Source organism: Sceloporus occidentalis, unplaced genomic scaffold (genome assembly GCF_023333645.1).
Source record: "Sceloporus occidentalis isolate IW3139 unplaced genomic scaffold, rSceOcc1.0.p SCAF_2, whole genome shotgun sequence".
Classification (NCBI taxonomy): domain Eukaryota; kingdom Metazoa; phylum Chordata; class Lepidosauria; order Squamata; family Phrynosomatidae; genus Sceloporus; species Sceloporus occidentalis.
This window is the reverse complement of record NW_028316982.1, coordinates 101,813,887-101,839,195: the sequence shown is the minus strand read 5'-3', so window position 1 is coordinate 101,839,195 and position 25,309 is coordinate 101,813,887. Positions and strand designations below refer to the sequence as shown.

Genomic DNA, 25,309 nt, shown 5'->3' with positions numbered 1-25,309 from the left:
CATCCTGGAGAGAGGTGACCAGTGGGGTCCCACAGGGATCTGTCCTGGGCCCAGTGCTATTCAACATCTTTATCAATGACCTGGATGACAGAATTGGGAGCATACTTATCAAATTTGCAGATGACACCAAATTAGGGGGAATAGCTAATACCCCAGAGGACAGGATCAAGATTCAAAATGACCTGAATAGACTAGAAAGCTGGGCCAAAGCTAACAAAATGAAATTCAACACAGAGAAATGTAAGGTATTGCGCTTAGGGTGGAAAAATAAAATGCACAGATATAGGATGGGTGACACCTGGCTGAATGAAACTACGTGTGAAAGGGATCTAGGAGTCCAAGTAGACCACAAGTTGAACATGAGTGAACAGTGTGATACGGCAGCTAAAAAGGCCAATGCAATTTTAGGCTGCATCAATAGAAGTATAGTGTCTAGATCAAGAGAAGTAATAGTGCCACTGTATTCTGCTTTGGTCAGGCCCCACCTAGAATATTGTGTCCAGTTCTGGGCGCCACAATTCAGAAAGGACATTGAGAAACTGGAGCGTGTCCAAAGGAGGGCGACAAAAATGGTGAAGGGTCTGGAAACCATGCCCTATGAGGAACGACTTAGGGAGCTGGGGATGTTTAGCCTGGAGAAAAGAAGGTTAAGAGGTGATATGATAGCCCTGTTTAAATATTTGAAAGGATGTCATATTGAGGAGGGAGCAAGCTTGTTTTCTGCTGCTCCAGAGAACAGGACCCGGAACAATGGATGCAAGCTACAGGAAAAGAGATTCCACCTGAACATTAGGAGGAACTTCCTGACAGTAAGGGCTGTTCGGCAGTGGAATGCACTTCCTCGGAAGGTGATAGAGTCTCCTTCCCTGGAGGTCTTTAAACAGAGGCTGGATGGCCATCTGTCAGGGATGCTTTGATTTGGATTTCCTGCATGGCAGGGGGTTGGACTGGATGGCCCTAGTGGTCTCTTCCAACTCTACGATTCTATGATTCTATTTAGCATTTTAATCAAGCTTTTTTCAAAAACAAGACTGACTCCAGCATTGTATGGTCCTATTTTCTTCCTAGAGTCTCTGTGGGCTATAGACACCATGAATTATAAAGAAAGAATGGGTTCAGATCTCTTCACAGCTATCTGTATGGATACTGAGTATGCTGTCCTACTCAGCACAAGTAATGACTTGCTGAACCAGAGCAGGTCAACTGAATTCAGTATTCTTCTGCATCCAGAAGAACTTAGGTGGATTAGTGGCAGATCAAATTATTCCTTGTCTAAAATTTAGTCAAGAAGTTGTTGTCACATAAAGGAAATGGAAGTTACATGGTATGAGAGAAGGCAAAAGTTTGTTTTATTCTTGGAGTATTAAGAAAGGAGGTAGGTTTTGTGGAAAGGATATGATTGCCACCATAGAATCCTTTGCCACATTTTGGTGCAGAGATGGTCCTGGGCTCTTGAAAACTATACCAATGGAGTATAAGCTCTAGCAGGGTATACTAACATGCAGTGGCTTTGAGCATGGGCCCACTAATGAGCAATAGGTCTGCCACTAAAGCTTAGAAAAGGACAGAAAAGCTTATCTAGGAGGCTATCCATTGGATGACAGATTGGCTGCAGCAGTCTACATTGATGAAAGGAATGAAAGCACAGATCTTCAGAGTTTGAATCTGCACCAATGAAAGCATGGATTTTCAAAATATTCTTGTAGATATGATCAACTTTAGCTGGATTAGAGGTACAGTGGACCCTTGTTATACGCTGGGGTTTGGTTCCAAGATCTCCCGTGTATAACAAAATCCGTGTATACTCAAGTCCCATTAAATATAATGACATGGCAAAATGGTTTCCCTTATAAAAAATGGAAAATCAAGGTTTGACATATGAAATTTATACTTTTTTTGAACATTTTCAAACCGTGTATGCTTGAAGCCGTGTATAAAAAATCCATGTATAAGAAGGGCTGATTGTACTGATTTTTACTAAACTTTAAAGACAGTTGTTTGGGGAACATAATAAGCTTTGTTATCTTTAGGCTATGTTGTCAATATATTTCTTCCCAAGAAATACTACTTCAGTTTAGTTATCATTCTCACTTTAGATATGTACCACAACAATTCACACATCAAGTTTGTAAAATGGGATTTTTATGTCCCATTCTTGACCAACAAATAGAATCAAAGTACAAGAAGTTGTGCTTCCACACCATCTTTTGTATCAAAGAAAATACTTCAGTTCCTACTTGCAAAGTCATTGTTAGAATTTTTCAGTAACAAGAAATTAGGGTTTATAGAATTTTGGTCACATGAACTAGAAAGCTCTAAAGCTTGAGCTGCTTCAAACGTCATATTAATGTAGGAATTGAATTAGTTGCTTTAAATGTTTGCAGCTGGACCAGAAAGAAGCCCAATAAATATAAATAAACCAGTTGACTGAAGTACAGGCACCTTAAAGAGAAAAAAGGGAACATGGGTGTGTTTAAGTACTCAGCATACCATGCAGAATGATGAATTATTCCACAGACCACCACTCTTTTAATTTGGAAATTCAACCCAGTTTCACAGAATCCATGTTAACTCATGAATTAATAACACTCAAGATCCAATGTGAAATGCAGCTTCTGCAAAGATCTACTGAAGATACAACACAGAATAACAACTTTTCCCAACAGATTTATTCTCCAGTGCCTTACTGTATTCTTAGTTCATTAGAAGTATACTCTAATGTAGTATCCTTTTTTTGCTAGCTTCCCTTTTTCCTACTAGCAAGGCATATGCTGATCCATCTTCTTCCAGCTTTTTGACACAAAAAGATCTTTGCTTTTGGCAACAGTGACTAAAAAATGTCCAATGTAGCATCCATTAATCTGGCCCACTCCATCATTTCTTCCCATTGAAATCAGGAAGGTAAGTGATCCTGAAGGGGGAAATATACACAAGATTCCAAACAAGAAAACACAAAAGGACTTCAACATACTATTTGACCTGAATAAAAATTCTAGGTATTGGTTAAAACAATATCACTTTGTTTGAGCCATATATATATATATATATATATATATATAGGATGTTTTCATACAGCTAATGCTTTCAATCAAAATCAATCAAAATGATGCACTTCTATCTTTCTGACCACAGATTTTCTGTGATAAGAGAGAGAGAAAAGCCACAAGAACTAGTGGGAGAAAATGGTAGGATTACAAATGGAAGCCATTGCCATCTGGACCACCTTGAAAATTCTGTGAGCAAATGAAACAATTACACAGGAAAGGCTGTCTGGAAGCATCCTGTGCCCATACTTCCCACTTACATGCATGGCTAGTTCACACATTGATTCATGCCATCTTTTTCCACATGAATAAACCCTGATAAAGGACTGTCAAAGAAGTACCTTATGAACAAACAACACAAAAGTACAGTATAACTGCCCTGCAACCACTATTAAGAAAACATGCAACTGCAGAAGTTGCTGTAAAAAATTAACCTGGCTCAATAGTAACTTTAAAATTTGTATTTATTGAAGACATGTGAAAAGTATATGAAGTCACTGAGTAAGTGGGTTTACCAGGTGTGTAGGTTTTCAGAGGTTTCTGCGTCAGACTGTTGATAATGTTGGTCACTGCAACATCTGCATGGAGCCCAGCATGGTATGCCATCTTGGGCTCATCCACATCAGCACAGTCACCAATGGCATAGATGTTATCATATCCTTTTACCTGAAGGTGCTCGTTCACTTTCAGAGCACCATTACTTGCCAGCTTGTCACCTAGGATGGAACATATCAATTATTGTACTGTTTTCCTCATATTTAATATATGTTCATACTGATTATAACCCTTTCTAAGAGGATACTTTTACTGATAAGAGAGACACCTAAAATATTTCAGTAAACACTAGCATTAAAGTAAAATTATAAGGAACTCAGTATTTTTAGAATACCAGTTTAATGCCACATGCAGTCAATTTTAACACATATTCTCACTTTAACTGTTTATAACCCCAGTTTCAGCATTTTGGAAAACGAGGGTGGGTTGTAGGGGTGGCACTTTACTTACCCTACAGCCAAACTTGGGTTTAAATGCAGGTACACAAACACAAAGAGAGAGAGTAAGCTTGTCTACAGACAGTATGTTGTCCTTAATAATATAGTCCTATGTGTTTCTGACATAAGTCACACTGAGTTCAATGGGATTTCCCAGAGTACACTACAAGATTGCAGTCTTCTCAACTCCCAACAATTTGGACGCAAATACTTCAATGGGCCTTATAAAAGGAGCCAGTCCTGTTAACAGCATACCTTTCTCCCCAAATATTTTAGCCAATAAAGACTGTCTTTGCCTCTCTCTAAAGCCAGCAGTTCCACATAGGATTTAGAATACCAGAAACAGAGCTGAAGGGAATGTCTGTTTCTTTAGACAGGCTGGATAAGGAAATCTGGCTGGGAAATAACTTACTGAATGAACTGCTATATGCTGATGAATTGACTTTTATTCCAGTGCAAAGGATCACCATGTCAGTAACAATTTCTGTTCCTTTATCAGTCTTCACTACTGTGTTCTCCTTGAATTGGTGTAAAGGCAGTGCATGCAGGTTATCAACTCTCTGACCTATCAGAAGTGGGGTGGGGGCGGGAGAGAGAAAATAAATATGCACCTTTAAAACAAATAATTTTCCTTTGGTCACTGATTTTTTAGCCTAAGAGGTATGTGTTACTAACTCTACAGAATTCAAAGATATAACCATGTTAGTCTGTAGAATCAGTACATAGAGAGATCTTGCAGCACCTTTGAGACTAACTGAAAGAAAGAAATTGGCAGCATGAGCCTTTGTAGACTTCATTCTACAGAATGGCTTGAAAGTGTCAGTGAGTAACATTTAGTGAAAACTAAGAAAACTAATTGAAACTCAATAGATTTCCTATGGACAAGCAGAAGAGTTGCATTCTTGCACAGCTTTGGGGGAGAAATAAGGCAAATAACACTGAACAGGCTATACAGGCTGGAAAATCCAAGGCAGGAGAAGTTCCAAGTCCTAAGGACAAACTACAAAAACCTACACTAGCAGCAATGTGGGAGAGCAGTGTGAGGTGTTCTACTAATCCTCACTCAAAGGTGGTTTTCCTTTATCTCCACCTCTGTCCCAATGTGAGGACTTCCTCCTGTCCTACTGCTGTGGCCACCAACTGGGGACCTCCTAGATGCCCTCATAGTTCCTGTATGAGATTTTATTCATCCTCACCAGATACCACCGCTCTTTACTGTTACCACCCAAAACAGTGTCTGAACTCAAACTTTCCAATATTTTCTGAGGCAAAAGCATATAATACAAAATAATGTAGTAAATAGAAATTGAATGTAATATCACAGCTAATTGAATACATCTGAATTGCATCTCTCACTCATATCCTAACTAGCCCTGATCTTGACTCACTCACTTCCATCTCTAACTGTGACTCCTAACCACTTGCACTCCTACTAACTAGTCCCTAAACTTCACTCCAACTCCACTCTCCCTCTCTACCAACTTGGTGGCTCCAGCAGATCCAGTGCCACCCCTGGTGTAGCATTTTTTTGCTGTAACTAATAGCAATTTCAGTCTCTACAAGGGGGAGACTTGCAAGCACCTCTACCTGTGGATTTGTTTCTCTGCAGGTAGAAAGGTTGAACCACTGTATTCTTTAGTCTCTTGACACTGCCTGCCCATGAAAATGTTACTTCAACCCGAGTAGAACAAATAAAAGAGAGAAATAATACTATACCATCATAGCTAATCCCTTTTAAATAGGGTAGGAGGAGTTCTATTCCAAAGTACAAAATCCACTAATGCAAATTAGCACACTACATGCCTCAGTCTTAAGTAGGCATGTTTCTGTTTCAAAACATTTGTCACATACCAAAACACATGAAGAAAGCTGATTCTTTTGCCACTCACATATTTTAAAAAAGAAACACAAGCACACAATTGAACAGAGATGCACAGTATTATTTACTGATCCTTTGGAAAGGCCGTATATAAATAAAAAAAATTATTATTATTATTATTATTATTATTATTATTATTATTATTATTATGTGATCATACACAAAATAGTACCAACTGAAAAGGCCTGCGGCTGCTCCTTTTATATAGCAATGTGCCCTTCAAAGGTCCATCTTCAGTCTTCCTCTGAAGAGAACCCAGGATTGCTGGGGAACATGCAGACATGCAACCAAACTGGCTCTGTACATACCCAGCAAGAGCTGTACACCTTCCTGTAGAAGAGTCTCTTTCACCTCTTGTCGGACTCTGGGGAGGAGTTCTACATCTGCCAATGCAGTTTTTGAGTGGATCAGTGTGACCTGGGAACAAAACACCAAGTTGCTCAGCTGTTGAAAGTCATCAGCAGAGACTAATTACCACACCAGCACAACAATGAAACCATTTGTTTATTTGAGTTCATATTTGAGTTCATATTTATTCTTTTTTTAAAAAAGGAAAAGAATCTGTTCCATCATATGATCAAAGGACTTGGGCAGAATGCAGTCAACAGAACATCTTAAAAATAACTTAAACATCCAGAAAAGAATGCAAGATAATTAAAATTAAACTATGAACATTTAGCTCCTAAGGCTTGGGTGTACAGCTAAGTTTTAACCTGGCAGGTTAAATGAGGTTAGCACTGTCTGGACATCTGAGGGGAGGGCATTCCACAACCAGAGCAACATAGCTGAGTGTCTGCTGCACTAGCACTTTTTCTTAAGCCTCAAATGTGCTGGGTGCTGCAGTTCAGCAACATTCCCACCTACGCTCTACTATACCCAGTGCACTTACTTTCAGTACCACACATAGGATTGCATATGCCAGTTAAAATGCATGGATGGGTAACACACTACCTTCCAGACATTTTGGATTTCAGCCCCCATAATCCCTTACAATTTACTATTCAGAGTGGGGATGATAGGAGTTAAATCTAAAATCCCTGAAGATCCAAAGGTCCCCCACCACTCATAGAGTTGGAAGTGACCACAAGGGCCATCCAGTCCAACCCCCTGCCATGCAGAAACTCTCAATCAAAGCATCCCCTACAGATGGCCATCCAGCCTCTGTTTAAAGACTCCTAAAAAGGCAACTCCACCACACTCCGAGGGAGTGTGTTCCACTGTCGAATAGCCCTTACTGTCATGTAAATAGGGAGGTTGGGGAGACCCTTATAATAACAGTAGGTAAGTGCATACCTACCCTAAATATAAAACACTTCCTTTCTCTGGACAAACTCAGATCTGTGTGGAGGACTAACAGAATTCTTAGCACCTTCATCCAATTTCCTTCTTTGTGGCCATTTTAAGATTCTTTGCCCATTCTGGTTCTGACATATTTAAAATAATGAGGTATTTAAAACCACTAAAATAATAAAAAGTGATGCATTGACGGGTGTGCCTTATACCTCTTTGGTGGGATACCTGGTCTTCACCTCCGCAGCCATTTCAACACCAGCAGCACCGCCACCCACAATTACTATACGGGGAGCTGTCTGAACCTTTCCGTTCCAAAAGGAAAAATAAAATGATGTCTTAAGATTGTTGCATTTAACAGTATCAATCACACTCTTTCATAAACCCGATCAATTTCAAAGAGATTGTGTTAAACAATTTAACATTAATCAACATGACACATATTCCTGTCTTCATTTTGGTGAAACACTAGTCTAGAGGGCCTCAGTTGCACAGCCCTGCTCCAGGTAGTACACTGCAGCGATTTTCTTTGTTAAGCACAAAAATATTTATGCTTTACTATAAGCATACTAGGTTTATATACTAAACAGACCTGTACTCCCTTGACCAGCTTCCTTGACTTCAATGGAACTTACTTCTGAAAAGACGCGAGTGTGTCATCTGTCAACTTATGGGGACCCTATGAATTTCATAGGGCTTTCTTAGGCAAAGAATACTCAGAAGTGGCTTTGCCAGTTCCTTCCTCTGAAATATATTGTATATTCTCGTCTATAAGTTGACCTTGTGTATAAGTCGAGGACAGGATTTGGGGCCAAAGTTATAGATTTTGATATTACACATAGATAAATCTAACCTATAGCACCTGGTATTCACTGTCAGTCTCCTATCCAAGTTCTACCAAGGGCTGATCCTGTCCCTGCATAGCTTCCAAGATCAGACAGGATCTCATGATTTTCAGGTATTTAGGCAGACCTACGCTACCGTACTGTATTTCTAGGCTTTTTTCCCCCATCCCTCAAAAAATTCCCTGATTTTCATCTATTCAATGCTGGATCATTAACTTTTTCTTTAGGCCCTCTGAAAAGACATGCATATGCACAGGATTATATTAATTTTGTTGGCTTTGGGATGGGTCAAGCAAAACCACAATACTTGTATTTATATCTTTTGGATTTGTTTTTGTCTTGTTACCTTCTTTTAGAGCCTTTCAATAAATAGAACTAACTTTTCTTTTACAGAAGCCACAACAACTATTTTCATACATAAAAACACTCTATAAGGACCATTTTGTCACATGAGTAATTTTTAATTGACAAAATGAGAAATTTCAGCACAGGAAACTAGGTAGGTTCTTTTTATTAATAAAATGCCTCCGCAATCCTTACAACCACACTACAACAGACCTTACAACTGAGCTTGAGAAAATTGTATTGATCTAAAGCTGCTGAATTCCATTAACAGCTGTAGCATGATCTGAAGCAGAAACATCTCAGTTGGGAATTTTCCCTCGTCATCATAACACTGTTCCAGAAAGGACCAATCCAGAGCCATACTACCACAAACCACTCTAGGGTGGCCTAGGGTTGCCCCTAGCTGAGTCAGTTTAGGGTCACCTACATGCAGTGCCAAAGGACAGATAATCAAGTCCCTCTTCATCAAAAGCAAGATTCAGTGTTACCTCCTTTGCCATGTCTTCATAGGTCTGAATAGCAGCTTGCATGTCAATGACTTTGTTAAATTTCCCTGGGAAAGGCCCATCACTCCCTGTGGCAAGGATCAGGTGAGAAAAGAAGATCTCCTGAAAAGAAACATATAACAATGAGACCTTCTCAATCAATTAGAATCCACTAGTAAAAACAAGTGTCAAATACAGATACACTCACTTCACCATCATTCAACAGAACGTGCTGTTTTTCCAAATCAATTCCTATGACTTTGCCCTGCCGGAAGCTGTCTTTAAAGGTTACAGAGAAGGAGATGAAGGTTTTCTTTGCAAATTCTGTGGAAACACATTATCAAAAATTTGAGTATTAACTGTGCTCAGAGAACAAGAGCATCTGGCACCATTCAGACCTTCTGGACAACTCCCATAACCCCCTGCAACAATTGGACATGATGGGCTACAAGTCAAAATTTCAGATATGTGTAAAGGAGCATTATTGTTTTAAATATATCCATGTATGTGACTTCAAATCACCTGTCAACCCTATGAATTTCACAAGATTTTCTTAGGTGAGGAATAGACATAAGTCATTTTGCCAGTTCCTTCCTCTGGATCAAATTTTTTTGATGTGGGTCAAAGTTTGAATGCTTTCAGAGAAATGCAAGTACAGTAATAATGAATAAATTTTTAAACATGACTGACAGGAATGAATTGTTTGTTTTAAAGTAAATTTCCAAGGTCTTGCAGAAACAGGGAGCTGTCTAGTACGGACAGAGGAAGAGGTATGCATGGTTCTAGGGTGATCATGAATCCTACTTTATAGCTGTTGGACTGCAGCTCCCAGCATTCTTCATGATTCGCTCTGCTCTCCCTTGTGTGTTCAAGATGAGCTGGATCATAATGCCCATCGTCCATAGCCAGTAACCCCAGATGATGGAGATTACTGAGGAATGATGGAGATCATTGATGGAGAGCTGTTGTCATAAACATCTGAATAGCACCAGTTTGGGGAAGGGTGATCTAAACAAAATAAGGAAAACTAAAGAAGAACTTACCACCATCTACGCAGGCCCTGAGGGCAGCCACATTGTGATGGAAAGCATCTCTCATGTCCACAAGAACAAAGGGGATCCCCCAGCTCTGTAGCTGGCAGGCTGCTTCAATCCCACCAAAGCCCCCGCCAACTATTACCACACGGACTGATGCATCCACAGATACTTTGGACCCCATCACAAAAAAAGCAAGTCTTCTTCAGCAGAGACAACTAAGGAGAAAAGGAAGGGAAAAGAATACTAGAAAGGATGCAGTGAGGCCTAGGAGAATCAACCAGATCACTGTTTATTATAAAAACAACCCCTTATATATTGCATTAAGTTGAGCAACATTACACTGAGCAACATCATACAGTATTTTTATCAGTTACAAAAATCCTGGATCCCTTTTCCCCAAAGAGCTCAAGGCACTGCACACAATGCCTCCCTGTTTTAATCATCCCTGAAACCATGCCAAGAAGGTGAGCTACAGCTAGTCAGTGAACTACCGGACCAAGCACACATTTTAACATAGTTCTCCTGCCCCATGTCTACATGAATGACTAGAATCATAGAGGTGGGCCTCACGGGCCATCAAGGACAACCCTCTAATCCAGTGTTTCCCAAACTTTGGTCCTTCAGGTGTTTTGGACTTAACTCCCAGAAGCCCTAACCAGTTTGGACAACAATCAGGAATTCTAGGAGCTCAAGTCCAAATGATTGGGAGGACCTAGGCTTGAGAACCACTGCTCTAATCAATGTAGGATCTCCAGCTAGAGCAGTGGTTCCCAAACTTTGGTCCTCCAGGTGTTTTGGACTTCAGCTCCCAGAAGCCCCAGCCAGCTTGGCAAGCAGTTAGGACTTCTGGGAGTTGAAGTCCAAATTACCCAAAGGATTACAGTTTGGGAACCACAGCTAGAGCATCCCCATCAGGCAGCTCTCCAGCATCTCTCTGAAGATATCCAGAGACGGAGATCTCATCACTTTTCTAGGCAACTGGCTCCACTGCCGAATTACTCTCATGGTCAAGATGTTCCTTCTAATATTCAATCACAATCTGCTCTCTTGTAACTTCAAACCATTCAACCTAGATCTACACTCAAAGGCAACAAAGAACAAACCTGCACAACCTCTTTGTGGCAGCTGTTTGTGTGCATTTAAATGGAATGATCATGCCACCCCTTAGGCTTTTCTTCAACAAGCTGAACAAGCTCAGCTCCTTCAATCTTTCCTCATATGTATTGTTCTTCTTATCTCTTACCATCCTTGTTGCCCTGAATTCACTCCAACGTCTCTACAGTTGACCACTGGTATCCACTGGGGTTTGGTTCCAGGACCCTCCTCCCATTGAATACCAAAATCCATGGATGTTGAAGTCCCATTAAATACAATGGCATAGTAAAGTGGCATCCCTTATATAAAATGGGAAGATCAAGGTTTGCTTTGGGGAATTTATTTATTCATTTATTTATTTGAATATTTTCAAGCCATGGGTAGTTGAACCCATTCATTTATCAATCTATCAATTTATCAATCCATTCATTTTTTGCATTAAGAAGCAGAGCCCTCCCTGCAGTCCATCTGCCTTGGTCCAGGCCTCAGAGGGAGAGAAGAACTGCTGGACCTGATCCTCTTCCCCAGCTCCATTCCCTTCTCCTTTTGTGCTGTGTCTTTTTAGATTGTAAGCCTCAGGGCAGGGAACCATCTAATTAAAAATAATAACAATTGCAAGCCGCTCTGAGAGCCTTTAGGGCTGAAGGGTGGGGTATAAATACCGTAGATGAATAATAAATAAATAATATCCATGGTCATGGAGGGCTAACTGTATATCCTTCTTAAAATGAGACGCCCAGAACTGTACACAGTACTCCAGATGATGCCTGACCAACAGAGAATATAAGGGGGCCTATTACTTCTCTCATGTTAGAAACTATGCTTGTAGGCTAAGATAGCATGTGCCTTCTATGCTGCAGGGCCACAGCGCTGGCTTATGTTCAACAATAATCCTAAAGTCCTTTTTACATGAAGTACTGCTAAGCCAAATATCCCCCGTCTGCATTTGGTGTTTCTGGACTAAATGAAAACATTTCCATTTGTCTGAGTTGTATGTCATTTTATTAATCCCCAGTTCTCAGTGTGACTAGATTTGTTCCTCAAACATACACTTTTAAGTTGTGAAATTTGGGGGCTTCATAAACTACTATTTTCTTTAGTTTTTTGTGGGTTTTTCGGGCTATGTGGCCATTTTCTAGAAGAGTTTGTTCCAGACGTTTCACCAGCAGCTTCTGTGGCTGGCAACTTCAGAAGATGAAGATGCCAGCCACAGATGCTGGTGAAATGTCAGGCACAAACCCTTCTAAAACATGGCCACATAGCTCAAAAAACCCACAAAAAACTATGGATGCCGGCCGTGAAAGCCTTCGACTTCATACTACTGTATTATCTTATTTTTGTACTGCACCTGGAATCTATAGAGTCTCTATATTGCCACCTTGAGTCCCTATATTGGGAGAAAGGCGGGATATAAGAAAATAATAATAATAATAATAATAATAATAATAATAATAAAATGGCCAGTCCAATAAAACTAATCATCATAATCATCATCATCCCCTCTTACATCCAGGTGGAAAACTTGTGGCCTTCCAAATGTTTGAATTTCAACTTTCAGAAGCATCCAAGTAGCACTTGGGATTATAGGAGCTGAAGTCCAAAACATGTGGAGGGCTACAGGTTCCTCACTCTTTTTAGATATTACTAGTCTAAATTACTACTGTAGTTATTTACTAGATATTACTACCATTGTCTTACCAAGAAGATAGGTTCGGTTTAGGGTTGCCGTAAGTCAGAAATGTGAGTCACACTCTCTCAGCCTCAGTGAAAGGCAATGGCAAACCTCTGAACAAATCTTGCTGAGAAAAGCCCATTATAGATTGACCCATAAATGATTTGGAGGCACCCAACAACAACAACACCCAAAGCTCTCAAGGAGAGAGAGAGAGTGGAGTAATGGTCTGAGTGTGGGACTACGACTGGAGACCAGGGTTCAAATCCTGGCTCAGCCCTGCAAAAACCCACTCTGTGACCTTAGGAGAGTCACACTCTCTCAGCCTCAGGGGAAGGCAATGGCAAACCTCCTCTGAACAAACCTTGCCAAGAAAACCCCACGATAAGTTGACCCAACCACAACCAAAGCTCTCAAGGAGAGAGGGGTGTAATGGTTTGAGTCCTGGACTGTGACCCTGGAGACCAGGGTTTGATTCCCAGTTCAGCCATGAAACCCACTGGGTGACCTTGGGAGAACCACACTCTCTCAACCTCAGGGGAAGCACAGGAAGTATATATTTTGTGTGTGTTGGGAGTCAGCATATGGCATAGTGGTTTGAATCCTGGACTGTGACTCTGGAGACCAGGGTTCGAATCCTGGCTCAACCATGGGAACCCACTGGATGACCTTGGGCAAGAAGTCACACTCTCTCAGCCTCAGGGGAAGGCAATGGCAAACCTCCTCTGAACAAACCCTGCCAAGAAAACCCCATTAAGACAGTCGAAAATGACTCGGAGGCAAGCAGCAACAAAGCTCTCAAGGAAAAGGGAGCAGGAAGTTTACAGGATCCCAAAGGAACGTTTCAAAGGTAACGCGTTACCTGTAACAACGTTGTCCTGGTGACTGGGTGGCACAACTACAAAATGCAGTTCCTGCAAAGGAAAAACAGCAGGCTGGGGCGTGGATCCCTCCTCATTTCCAGGAGGATAATGAATGATCAACCCTCCGTCCCACCTCCTAAGCCTGCTTCCTTCCCCCTCCTGACTCAGCATCAGCCTCCTTCTTAGTTATATATATATATATAGCCCCAGATGGCACTCATTCTAAGAATGACTTCAGTGTTACTGACCAGCTTGCTGAATCTGGCGCCACCTAGCGAGCTCTTCCCAGTATCACAGGGGAAAATGCTGACTGTGGCCAGCAGGGGGCGATCGACCCACATACTAGTCTCAGACAGACAGACACAAGGTTTCCCCCCCCCTTTTTTTTTTTTTGCAAAACCAAAGGCTGCAATGCATCCACACTGTAGAAATAATCCAGTTTGTCACCGCTTTAACTGCCAATGCTACGGATACAGAATTCCCAGAATGCCATAGCATTGACCCATAGCAGTTAAACTTGGTGCCAGACTGGGATGCAGACCAAGTGATCAGATGTCCAGAACATTGAGCCATGGCAGCTAAACTGGATTATTTCTGCAGTGTAGATGCAGCCGAAGAGATACTTTCCTGTCTTCAGAAGACACTTAGGAAAACTGCTTTTTGGGCTACAGACTCCAGAATCACTGGAAGATTTGGGGCCTTGTAGTGCAACAAAGTAATTACAGTAAAGTGAACCTTCAACATTTGCTAGTGTTAGGGGCTCAGGACCCCCATGAAAGTGGGAAAAATGCAAATAAAAAACCCAGAGTTATTTGTACATGAGAGATCACCTTTCTGGGAATCTTTAGGCCCTATAGCACAACTCCATGGTCAACATCCTGAGATCATTACCTTAGAATTGCAAGGGAGAAACTACAAATGCCTAGAGAATTGTTTTCTGTCTCTAGATCCTCCAGCACAGCTCTATGGTGAATGTCCAGCAGAGTTGCGCAGGGGAGCCTAGACATTCCTAGAGGTAACATATTAAACAAATTCGTGAATATTCAAATCCGCAAAAGTCACAGCCACAAATGTGGAGGGCCAACTGTATTCCCAATTCTATATCTCCGTGTAAAAAGCTGGTAACAGAAAGATCAGGATTCTGTCCCTGATTAAAACATGATTCTGCACCAAAAACAGCTACGTTATTTGAATCTATTTTTGTTGCAAAATATACTCCACCTTTGCCAATAAAGGGTTACAAGCAGTCATGCTGCAGGGCATGGCAGTCTTTTGACCCTGACTATGGGAGACATGCTTAGCCCCTACTTTGGCACCTGAGACTTAAGAGACCTGCTACAATGCAGAAATAAAGCTGTTCGACAGCACCTTAAATGTCATGGCACTATCTTGTGGGATCCTGGGATTTGTAGTTTGCTGCGGTATTCAGCCTTGTCTATCAGAGAGCTCTGGTACTTCACCATACAACAAATCCCATGATAGTGTGGGATAGGGTTAGGGCAGTTAAAGTGGTGCCAAACTGCTTGATTTCTGCAGTGTGGACAACACCCTTAACCATGCATTGCCCACATTCCTCCAGTCCTATCCTCGCATTCTCAAAGACGTGAAGTACTTTCCCCTTATAAATGCACAAAGTGAATTGCAGCATGCTTTTTTTTTCTTAATAAATGCTGAGTTTCACTTTGTAGCTGCTTATTATTGTCAGCCCTGGGGTTTGCCACCTTTTTACTTGCCCTGCTTCTGTGCTTTTAAGGTCAGCTGGGCACTTTTACAACACTTTTAGAATACTTTTAGAGCAGATGCTCCCTCTTCTTCCAAAGAAGCAAAGCGTTTCACTTGTTTAATTTTTTGTGTGCTATCCTGCTGTTAAAGGCATAGGAGCTGGAACAAAACAGCAAAGTCAGAGGCCATCCCCTAGCTTTGGCATTGTAAAATTAATGCCAACGAAGTCGTTTTCCCATGCCATTTGACCGATCAGATACTTTGTACTTCTTTTAAGAATGTTCTTCATTGGATAATTGTTAATGTTCCTTCTCTGAGGTATGAATTGTTCTTGAAATGTGTATTGCAGAGGGACATATAAAATCAAGGCATCACATTAAGTAAAATAAAGTGGTTGTTGGTGAGAGCCCCTGATTTAGCTGGATGCAAACTAGGGTGCTGAAAATGTAACTACTGGATGCTGAGGGTCAAATTGTCCCCTGACTCACATAATGCCCAGTCGACCTCCTCCCATTAAAAAAAATGTGAAAAACTATTTTGTAGTCATAAGGAAAACAGAGAATATACTTCCAGCACCTTACCTTTCTCCCTGAAGGGCTAGATTTCTGTTTGCAGGGAGCTTTTATGTGCAGGGAAGTCCAAACTTGTGGAGCCCTGCTTGGAGTCCTCACAAAGAAGGACAGGCTGGAAATGAGTCTGCATCTAAATGTTTGATCAGTGCTGCTGCTCTAGAGAAATCTCTGCCACCCACTTTTTGTTTTGTAATGAGCCACAGTTTTATAAGCAGAAAGTGTGCTATTGTTGAGCAACATGTTACACAAGATCCTTGGCATCCCTCATCCCCTAGGGAGTGCTGTGGTGTCATAAAAGTGGGGTTAGCCAGTGTGGCTGGATGAAGGATTTTATATTCTTGGGTGGACTCTGGTTATTTTGCTGCCCGAGAAGAAGGACAAAGTGGCATTGTCCTTTCCCCACCTCACATAGGGAAAATGACTTGGCAGGCAGCTGACTCTACATTAATGCTGCCCATGGGATAGCATCTTCCACCACTAAGGCAGGAGGCTAACTTAACCCTCACCTGCAAAAGTTGTATGGGGTACCTTTGTCTGTGAGCACTAAAGGGCTACATTTGCTCTGCAGAAATAATCCAGGTTGGCACCACTTTAACTGCCATGGCTCAATGTTGTGGAATCCTGCGATTTGTAGTTTGTTGTGGCCCCAGAGCAGTTTGACAGAGAAGGCTAAATGTCTCACAAAACTACAATTCTCAGAATTGCATAGCATGGAGCCATAGCAGTTAAAGTGATGTCAGTCTGGATTATTTCTGCAGTGCAGATGCAGCCACACCGAGTTCAACAGGAACAGCTTGGGGGCATTTCCACCTTCCTTCCCCCTTCATCTGCCCCTTCAGACAGTTGCTTCACTGCTCCATCTGGTAGGGCCAGCACTGTGCAAAGCCTAGAGCCCCAAAACTAAGCCCTGGAATTACCTGGATAGAATCAGTTTTGCTCCTTAGACTGCAGGTGTGAGGGTTGCCCGCTCAGCCTCTAATAAATTGTTTGCTCTCTGAATTAGTAGTGAGACATCCCCTGTGATGTGCATTGAATATGTCTCTTGCATTTCAGTGAAAGGGTGCTCTGCTTTGGAAAACAACAACAACAACAGGAGGGGTATATAAATGTTAAAATTACAGACTGGCTGTATAGGATTAAGAAAATTTGAGACAGGAATCCTTCCTTGTAAGTCAGCTTCACCGAAGCTAGTAGGTCAAACTTCCAAATAAATGGTTCTCAGACTTTAGTCCTCTAGATATTTTGAATTCAGCTCCCAGAATTCATGTGCATTGGCCATACTGGCTGGGATTTCTGGGAGCTGAAGTCCTAAACATCTGGAGGACCAAAGGTTGAGAACCACTGTTCCAAAGAAATTAGTATTCAGTCAGGCTACAAGGTGCATAGGAAACAGACGTGTTACAACCACTAGGAGGTTTAAAGGACTAGGATTCAGCACGTTAAAAAAGTTTATCAGATAAGTTAATAAAATGCCTGTCATCCTTGCCAATTGGAAACCATTCCATTTCTCTGTATTCTGTCCTTATCTATTTTATTGTCTGTATGTACAGCGCTGTGTAAATCTACAGAACTATATAAATAAAGTATAATAATAATAATAATACACTGCACCCTTACTTTAAGTGGGGGAGCCGTTCCGTAAATGAATAGAGCTTGTGCATGTGGCAGCGCAGTAGCGCACGTGTACCATGGGCACATGCCCCATTGTTCCCTATGGGACACACCACTCCTTCTCCCTGCGCAGCTTCCAATGTATGCTGAAAGCCGCATAAAGTGCACCCGCATATGACGCGGGTGCACTGTAATAGCCTCTTGTCCTGAGTACAGATTACACATTTGGACAATCCAATGTAGTGACACACCCATTTCTTGAAAATCATTCCAAAGTTTTACATGATCTACACAACAGGTTTTATTTTAATCTATAATGCAGAGACTGGTTTTCTTCTGAAATGCTTTGGTGCGCTCCATTATCCAACTTATCTATGCAGTATGATCTCTAGTTTCACTTCCTTTCCTGTACCAAGCTTGCATATCTAGTATTTCTTGCTCCATATGTGGTAAAAGTCTTTGTTGCAGAATTTCAAGCGTCATTTTGCTTGCATAGGAGATTAAGACAATGGCCCTGTGGTTACTGCCTGTTGCCTCCTCTCTTGAGGCTTGGAATGTATATAAAGAGTTTCCAATTGGTGGGCTTCTCTTTTGTTTTCCTTATTTGTTGAAAGATTTTAGTTAAAACTAGATAGATTCTGGAGTTTATCAAACATGAGGAATTTCTCTTAAATTCGAATGAAAAGAAAGTGGGGCCAGAACGCATTAACTTAAAGTCGCTAGTTTAGCGAATTTACGTGAATGCTCATTGTGTTCAAACTGGCTCCCCATTGCCCGAAAATAGCATGCCATTGCCCGAATTTGCATGTGGCAGTCTATCATGCAATAACATGAAACCACATGATTGTGTTCGGACTGAGTTCCCATTGCCCGAATTTGTGTGTAGTGGGTTATCACGCAATAACATTAAACCCCATGATTGCGTTCAGATTGCCATTGGATTATACTTCCAATTCCCCTTGTCTGATAAACTTCAATGTCTCTGTAGCTTGAAGCAGTTCCATTGGTATGCCATTTGTTCCTGGTGATTTATTTCTCCCAAGTGTCCTGAGTACAACTTCCACTTCACTTTCTAAAATTGTAGGTTCATCTTCCTTGAATGAATCTGAAGCGGAACTCCAATCAGGAAGTGAAGCGGCTCAGCAAGCTTCCTGGGGATCGTGGCGTGGCCAGCAAGCTGAGGAGTCTGATCTCAAGAAAATCCAGATTGATAGTGCCCAAGAAGCCATATTCATAGTGCAAAACCTATCCTGGGTCAGAATTTGGGATTAGAGTGTATTTTCCAGGAGAGAAGAATGGGATGGAAAGTTGGAAATGGCCAGGCAATCAATGCAAATGTCTCCAGACAAAGGTGTACCACCTCTCAGAGGGTGGTACTCTTGGATTTCTGTTCACTTGTAAACACAAAGTTTATCACCCACACTCATTGTTGAAGGGATTATGCAAATTCTGAACTTGATGGATCTCTCAGCAGCTACATGTTCTTTCACACCCCCATGCTGAGCCTTCCAGATCCCCAAATATGATCCCAAATCTCTTTATATGGCATGGCTGTTCTTCCTGCACTGGAAGTGCTTTCTAGGCTGTGTGCCTGAAACAATCAGTTTATATCAACTTAATACTGTATCAGAAAAGTGGGGGTGAAAGATCTTTGGGATGCTTTAGAATTGCAGCCTATTTCCTTTACTTTGCATAAACTGTGATAATCCTAAACATTTGGTAAAGATGAGATCCTGTCCCCCTCCTGCCCCCACCACACATTTTAAAAGCTAGTTAATTTCGAGTCTGGATCCAGATCAATTGAGATGCTCTTGGCTAATACATATTTTTTAAAAATGAGCCCAAACAAAACTCCTGAAGTAAAAGAAAGTGTTGTGAAAGAAAGAGGAAGTGGAGAACAGCAAACTGCCAGCAAGTGGAAAGTAGCTCAGAATGGAAAACTCTGTCTGGCCAGATTAGAAATTTGCTCCCTACAGGTGTGTTTTCTCATGCTTTACAAATATTGTTGCACGCTCCTTGTTTTGATGTTATTTTCCTTCCGGCAGTCAGCAAACAGTAACAGTCAGAGCTCTGCTTGTTTTCTTTTTTAGGCTTTTGCCTAGGCAGACACACGTATAGCCTTTTGAGGGAGGGAGGAGCTAAAAGGGTAGCTGCGGCTATAGTTAATTCAAAAGGTTCTTGAATGGTCTGGTTTGGTACACTGAGTTAAGCTCCCTATATATATTACCCCACCAATTATGCTGGACATGGGCAACTTCCAGCTGTTCAGAGACAGCATTGACCTTTTGTGGGACTTTGTAAAGTTGCATCTGCTCTGCCATGACTTCTGCTCTCTGACTGGTTTTTGAAAAAACAATTTTTGAAGGACACTCACACACACATGTATGGCTGCCACGCTGCAGAATGAATGCAGTTGGACCCCAGTTTAGCTGTCATGGCTCTATCTTATGGAATCCTGGGATTTGTAGTTTGTTGTGGCACCAGAGCTCTCTGACAGAGATTGTTAAAGAGCTCATAAAACTAAAAACTCCAGAATCACATAGTATTGAGCCATGGCAGTTAAGCAGTGTCAAACTGCATACATTCTGCAATGTAGATGCAGCCCAAGTATGGCAGGATTTCTGTAAAATGAGACTAGTGCTAGTATAGCATTAAGCCCGCTCCCCTGAGTATACCATGCTGTACGTTTGGAGCAAGATTGAAAATAAATGCACATACACAGGAAGGATGCAGGAAAACAAAACGTGCCTAGAAATAAAGTGTAATCTAGACTCACTTCACCCCACCTGTCAATAATCGTATATAATAATAGCAAACTGAGATATATGATATATTAATTACCTTTAAGTAATTAACAATCCTTCACTGTTCAACCAACAAGAACATTGTCAGAAATATTTGGGAGTAATATTTATGTGGGTGCTGGAGAGATGGCAAAAAAGAGGCAAGCACTACTCTGCTGCCATCCCAGTCTTCATATCTTTCCCTTTCTTCATCCGGCGACTTGCATGGTTTCCTTGAATTTTCCATGATGTACTTTCGAAAGACAAGAAACAAACAAACAAAGAATTCGAGACACAGCATTTTTGGAGGGACAAAGGTTCTCATTTGAGGTATACATCCTTTTAGTATGCTATGTTCTCCTTTTCTTTGATGAAAAAACTATTATGTCATTGTCTCACTGTAACACATTCAAAATGCATTCTTTGCCCTAGGGAAAAACCACAGCAACCTAGCAAGAATACCACTCAGAGCAATGCTCATTTTCAAACATTCCTCCACAATGGATGCTAAGCTACTCTTCACATCTATGGCCATTTGTATCAGGTGGTGGCAACAGCTGCACTTCACTACATTGAGCTCAAGCAGGGTATGTTGTTATTCAAGCCAAGAATGAATACTGTTGGCTCTTCTACCTCTTTTTGGCCATCTGGAACAGCCACCATTATTTCAGTATCCAAATCAATCAGTCCACTTTTCACTTTAAATCCATTTATTTATTTATTTGAAAAGATCAAAAATTATATTGTTTAAAACTGTGAAAAACTTTTAGGACAACATTCTTTATTATGGTCAAAATTACACAAGGTAATATGTTGAAAATGAATTATAATATAATACACACAAAGAGGGATTTTATGGATGGTGTTACTTTTCAGTCTGGCTGCCTTTGAAATTTTACTTCCATTCCGCTCAGCTGTGCTCTCTTTCTGTCTTGGGAGTTTATCAGACAAGGGGAATTGGAAGTATAATCCAATGGCAATCTGAACACAATCATGGGGTTTAACGTTACAGCGTGAAAGACCGCCACAAGCAATTTTGGGCAATGGGAAGTCAGTCCGAATGCAATCATGGGGTTTCACGTTATTGCGTGATAGACTGCCACACGCAAATTCTGGCAATGGCAAGCTATTTTCGGGCAATGGGAAGCCAGTTCGAACGCAATGCGCATTCACATAATTGTGCTAAACTAGCGACTTTAAGTGAATGCGTTTTGTCCCCACTTTCTTTTCATTCGAATTTAAGAGAAATTCCTCCCGATTGATAAACTCCTCTCTCTCTCTCCCTCTTATTGTTTCACCTCTTTCAAAGTCTTCCTCGTCTTTGGTCCTGCTGGAAATGTCCACCTCTAGCACCTTGCTACTTTTGTCCTTCTTTCTTGCTTTTCTGGTCATTTTGTTGCTCTCTGTGTAGTTGATACCATCACATCCATCTATTGTTTTGTTGTTTCCCATAGTTTTCAATCTCTTCCAGTATTACTCCCATTTTGTCTGTAGTCTTTTCCCTCTGTGCGCTTCCTCTCTCTACACATCTTGTCTCTGTGTCTACTTCCTCTCACCTCTTTTCTCATCTGTGTGTCCACTTGCCCTCACAGGTCTTCCTTTGCAAACATACCACACTCCAAAGCACATCAGTGCCATGCAATCCCACATCTTTTTTCTCCCTCTTGTACTTTGCATTGAGGCCATGCTATTGAGGACGCAGCTGCGCTGGGCAGGACATGTTTCTAGGATGAAGGACCATCGCCTCCCAAAAATAGTATTCTATGGTGAACTCGCCACGGATCAGCGTAAGTGGGGCACCCCAAAGAAGAGATACAAGGACTCCCTGAAACAACATCTCAGGCTTGGTCAGATAGATCACCAACAATGGTCCTCCCTGGCCTCGCATCGGGAGGCATGAAGACGCACTATCCATGACGCTGCAGCCTTCTTTGAAAGCTCACGCCGAACGAGCCTCGAAGAGAAACGACAATGCGGAAAGAACCACAACCTGGAAACATCACCCAAGGAGACTTTCTGCTGTGCTTTCTGCAACCGGACCTGTTTATCCCGAATTGGCCTTTTTAGTCACCAATGCGCTTGTACAAAGCGCGGGATGAGTCCTTCCTGAATCTTTGTTTGTGAAGCAAAGCCAGAGAGAGAGACTTTGCTGTGGTTCATGCCACTTGCTAGGTTTGAATGTTGAACTCTGAAGACTGGAGTTTGATTCCCAGCTTGGCCATAGAAACCCACTGGGTGACCTTGGGCAAATCACATGCTCTCATCCTCAAGGGAAGGCAATAGCAAACCTCCTCTGAACAAATCTTGCAATGAAATACACAGGATAATTTCACTTTAAGGTCGCCATAAGTCAGAAACGTCTTGAAGGCATACAACAGTAACCACCATCACTGCTGCTGGTGCCCATCTCAGAATGAAATCTTATACTGAGGACAACAGTGGAGGCAGCAATGAAATAGAGGAACATAGCAAACAAAAGTGCCCTAAATTATATGGAATTTCATTGGGAGGGAAAGTTATTTCTTTTTCTGACTTAAGCATAGCCACTGGTTCCACCTCAGTCTCTTATCCACACTGATAAAAACGGTGGTCCAACATTTTTGGAGGACCAAAATTTCCCATCTGTGGTATATAGTAAGGTATGTTCTCCTTTTTATTGAGGAAAAGGCTATTATGTCATTGTGGTAGCATCTGAGGAACTGTTCTGAACATGCTATGGTACTGTTCTTGAAACCCTAGTATCTTTTTAACTTTCATAACCAGTTCCTTTAACCAGCCCTGTCTGTGATGTACTTTGATGTCTCAGGAGCTGGTCATACAAGGTGAAAAGCTGTAGCAGGTTGGTTGCTTTATCCCCTCTCTTCCTTTACTCTCAATGTTTAAGTTTCCTATCTGCTGTGATGCTATTCAGTAAGATCAAACAGAAAATGGAAGGCAGAGGATGTGAGAAGGAGAAAAAATCCATGCCATTTCCTGATTTGTCTCTCAAAATCAATACTGGCTATTTTTATTCTATGAAAGCCACTCTTCAAAGCAGACCTTTTAAAACTTTAAGCAGACTTGAAATAATCCTTTTATTTATTATTTTACTTCAATGGTCACTGCCAGTTTTCCTGTGCTCAAAGAGGTATCAGATGGTGGCTCATTTCCCCTTTCCACATGTAGACCAGTTTGTGTTTTTTCCTGGTCCATGGCATTCTCTGTTACTTGTTAGTTTATGTGAACTGGTGAGTCAGGAGAGCAACTTAATAAGACTGAACTAACCTTTGGCTGAGAGGTAGGAATACAGCTTGGGTTCGATTCTGGTAAATCATACCAGGCGATCACACAGGCCACCCTTCTCCAACCTGGTGCCTTTCAGATTTGTTGGCTTGCATTACCATTATCCCTAGCCAGCATGAGGTGATACTGGAGATATTGGGTGTTATATCCCAAGATATGTAGCAGGCATGACATTTGCAAAAGGTGGTATAGGCCTTCTCAGGGAAGAGTAAGAATCAATCATAACTTGATGAATAACCAGATTTATTAGTAAATTTTCTGCAAGGACCACCTCCAGCACTAACACCTCTTCAGGTGATTTTAAATTTCTCAGTTCCCCTTCTGCAATCTTGCTCTCGAAGGGGAGCCACCAGACAGTACTTTTGCTGAGAGCTCCCTCATAGTGCAGCAAGTCCTGACAGTACCTACTGAGACAGTTGACAGTACTGAGACCTACTGAGACATTAAGGAGCACACATTTACTGAGATAACACATGAATCCACATATTGTGTTCACACTGTGGTCTGGCTCATCTTTGAGACTATGGCCTGGCAGAAAAAAATATTTGGGGGAAAAATAGAATTTGAATGAAAGACATACACTCAAAACTGGGATACGCAGAAACTGCATTTGAGCCATAGAACAAACTGATTTATTATAGACCCGTTGCCATCTGTTAAAACCTTAATTTAATATGTTTGTGTACAAAATCTATTTATTACAGGTAAACAAGGTTACCTGGAACTTCCTTCTGACTCAAGCCAACTCAAACAGAAATGCAGCTTCTGCATGGCAATCTTCACTGGGCCCACACAGTTTGTGAGTAATAGAGGATGTTTTCATAAAGGAAAGCAGAAGGAGAAGTAGGACATCATGTTTGCTGGTCACAAATCAATGTCAACTATGGCTTGGAACAGCAAATGAGAGGAGTGTGATGAATGTTGTGTTTCAGTTGGAACAACAGTGCATCTGATCTCTCTTTCAGCATAGCAAGACATCTAAATTTTCTGTGTCGAAGTGATATAGTATCTGCTCAAGAGTAGTGGCGTACCTGGTATATTTGGCACCTGAGGACCCATTTTTAATACTGCCCCTGACTCTCATCAACAGGTTTTTCCACAGGTCTGGTGGAGCAGCTGAACTGGTGGAAAAGCGAGGAAACCAGCAGACCCACCTGACCCAGAAGGCAGCCCCTGCCCACTAGCACACCAAGCGTCACCTCCCTCTGAAGTGTCACCTCTTACAGTCTGCACCCCATACTCCCTGGTTACATCCCTGCTCAAGAGCTGTGGTCTTTATCTGAGGCACTTATCTCAGTCGGTTGCTTTCTAACATTAGACATGTTGAGAAATGGGTCCTGGGGAGAATGTACAGATGTAAGTGAAAGGTGACAGGGTTACCATGTGTCACCAGCAGCCATGATGAGTTAGCATTTGGCTGTGCTGAGTCACAGGAGGTGGCAAAAACTGCAAAGTCACCCTGCATGGGGGAACTGTAAATAGGTTACACACCAGAAAGAGGCTGGACAAAATGCCTGCGTGTTGCACATGTAGATAAGCGAGGAGCCTCATTGTACAGTGTGGTGGTGTGTGGTGTATTGCGAGTAGCTTTGTCAGCTGGAACAATCTTGTATACAGTGGAATGAAGAGTAAAGTGCCTCCTTGAGAGATATCTGCCTGTTGTCTCATTTGGCTGCTTCTGGAGGGGGAGTACTCCAGCCTGCACAGAGCTCCGTGTCGCTTCCTTGGTGGCCATCCAGGTGCATCCAGGTGCACAGCTTCGGCATGGTGAAACACAACTCACGCAATCATG

At 41.6% G+C, this 25,309-nt stretch overlaps 1 protein-coding gene across 4 annotated transcripts in view; it reads right to left on the bottom strand.

Annotated features, from left to right (window-relative positions):
- Positions 1-2,301: 2,301 nt before the first annotated feature.
- LOC149318784 (ferroptosis suppressor protein 1-like) overlaps positions 2,302-25,309 on the bottom strand; it is a 103,625-nt gene continuing 80,617 nt past the window's right edge. The window contains exons 1-9 of one of the 4 annotated variants that reach the window (XM_089510451.1): positions 15,851-15,938; positions 9,924-10,132; positions 9,089-9,204; positions 8,884-9,003; positions 7,418-7,510; positions 6,224-6,332; positions 4,449-4,601; positions 3,560-3,760; positions 2,304-2,911 (exon numbers count right to left, since the gene is read on the bottom strand). In XM_089510451.1, the coding sequence (XP_089366577.1) occupies positions 2,757-2,911; positions 3,560-3,760; positions 4,449-4,601; positions 6,224-6,332; positions 7,418-7,510; positions 8,884-9,003; positions 9,089-9,204; positions 9,924-10,098 (1,122 nt within the window). In that variant the 5' untranslated portion in view covers positions 10,099-10,132; positions 15,851-15,938 and the 3' untranslated portion in view covers positions 2,304-2,756. Of the gene's footprint in view, positions 2,912-3,559; positions 3,761-4,448; positions 4,602-6,223; positions 6,333-7,417; positions 7,511-8,883; positions 9,004-9,088; positions 9,205-9,923; positions 10,133-13,546; positions 13,699-15,850; positions 15,939-25,309 lie in introns of those variants that run through there. The other 3 variants (XM_089510450.1, XM_089510453.1, XM_089510452.1) reach the window with 3 other exon arrangements.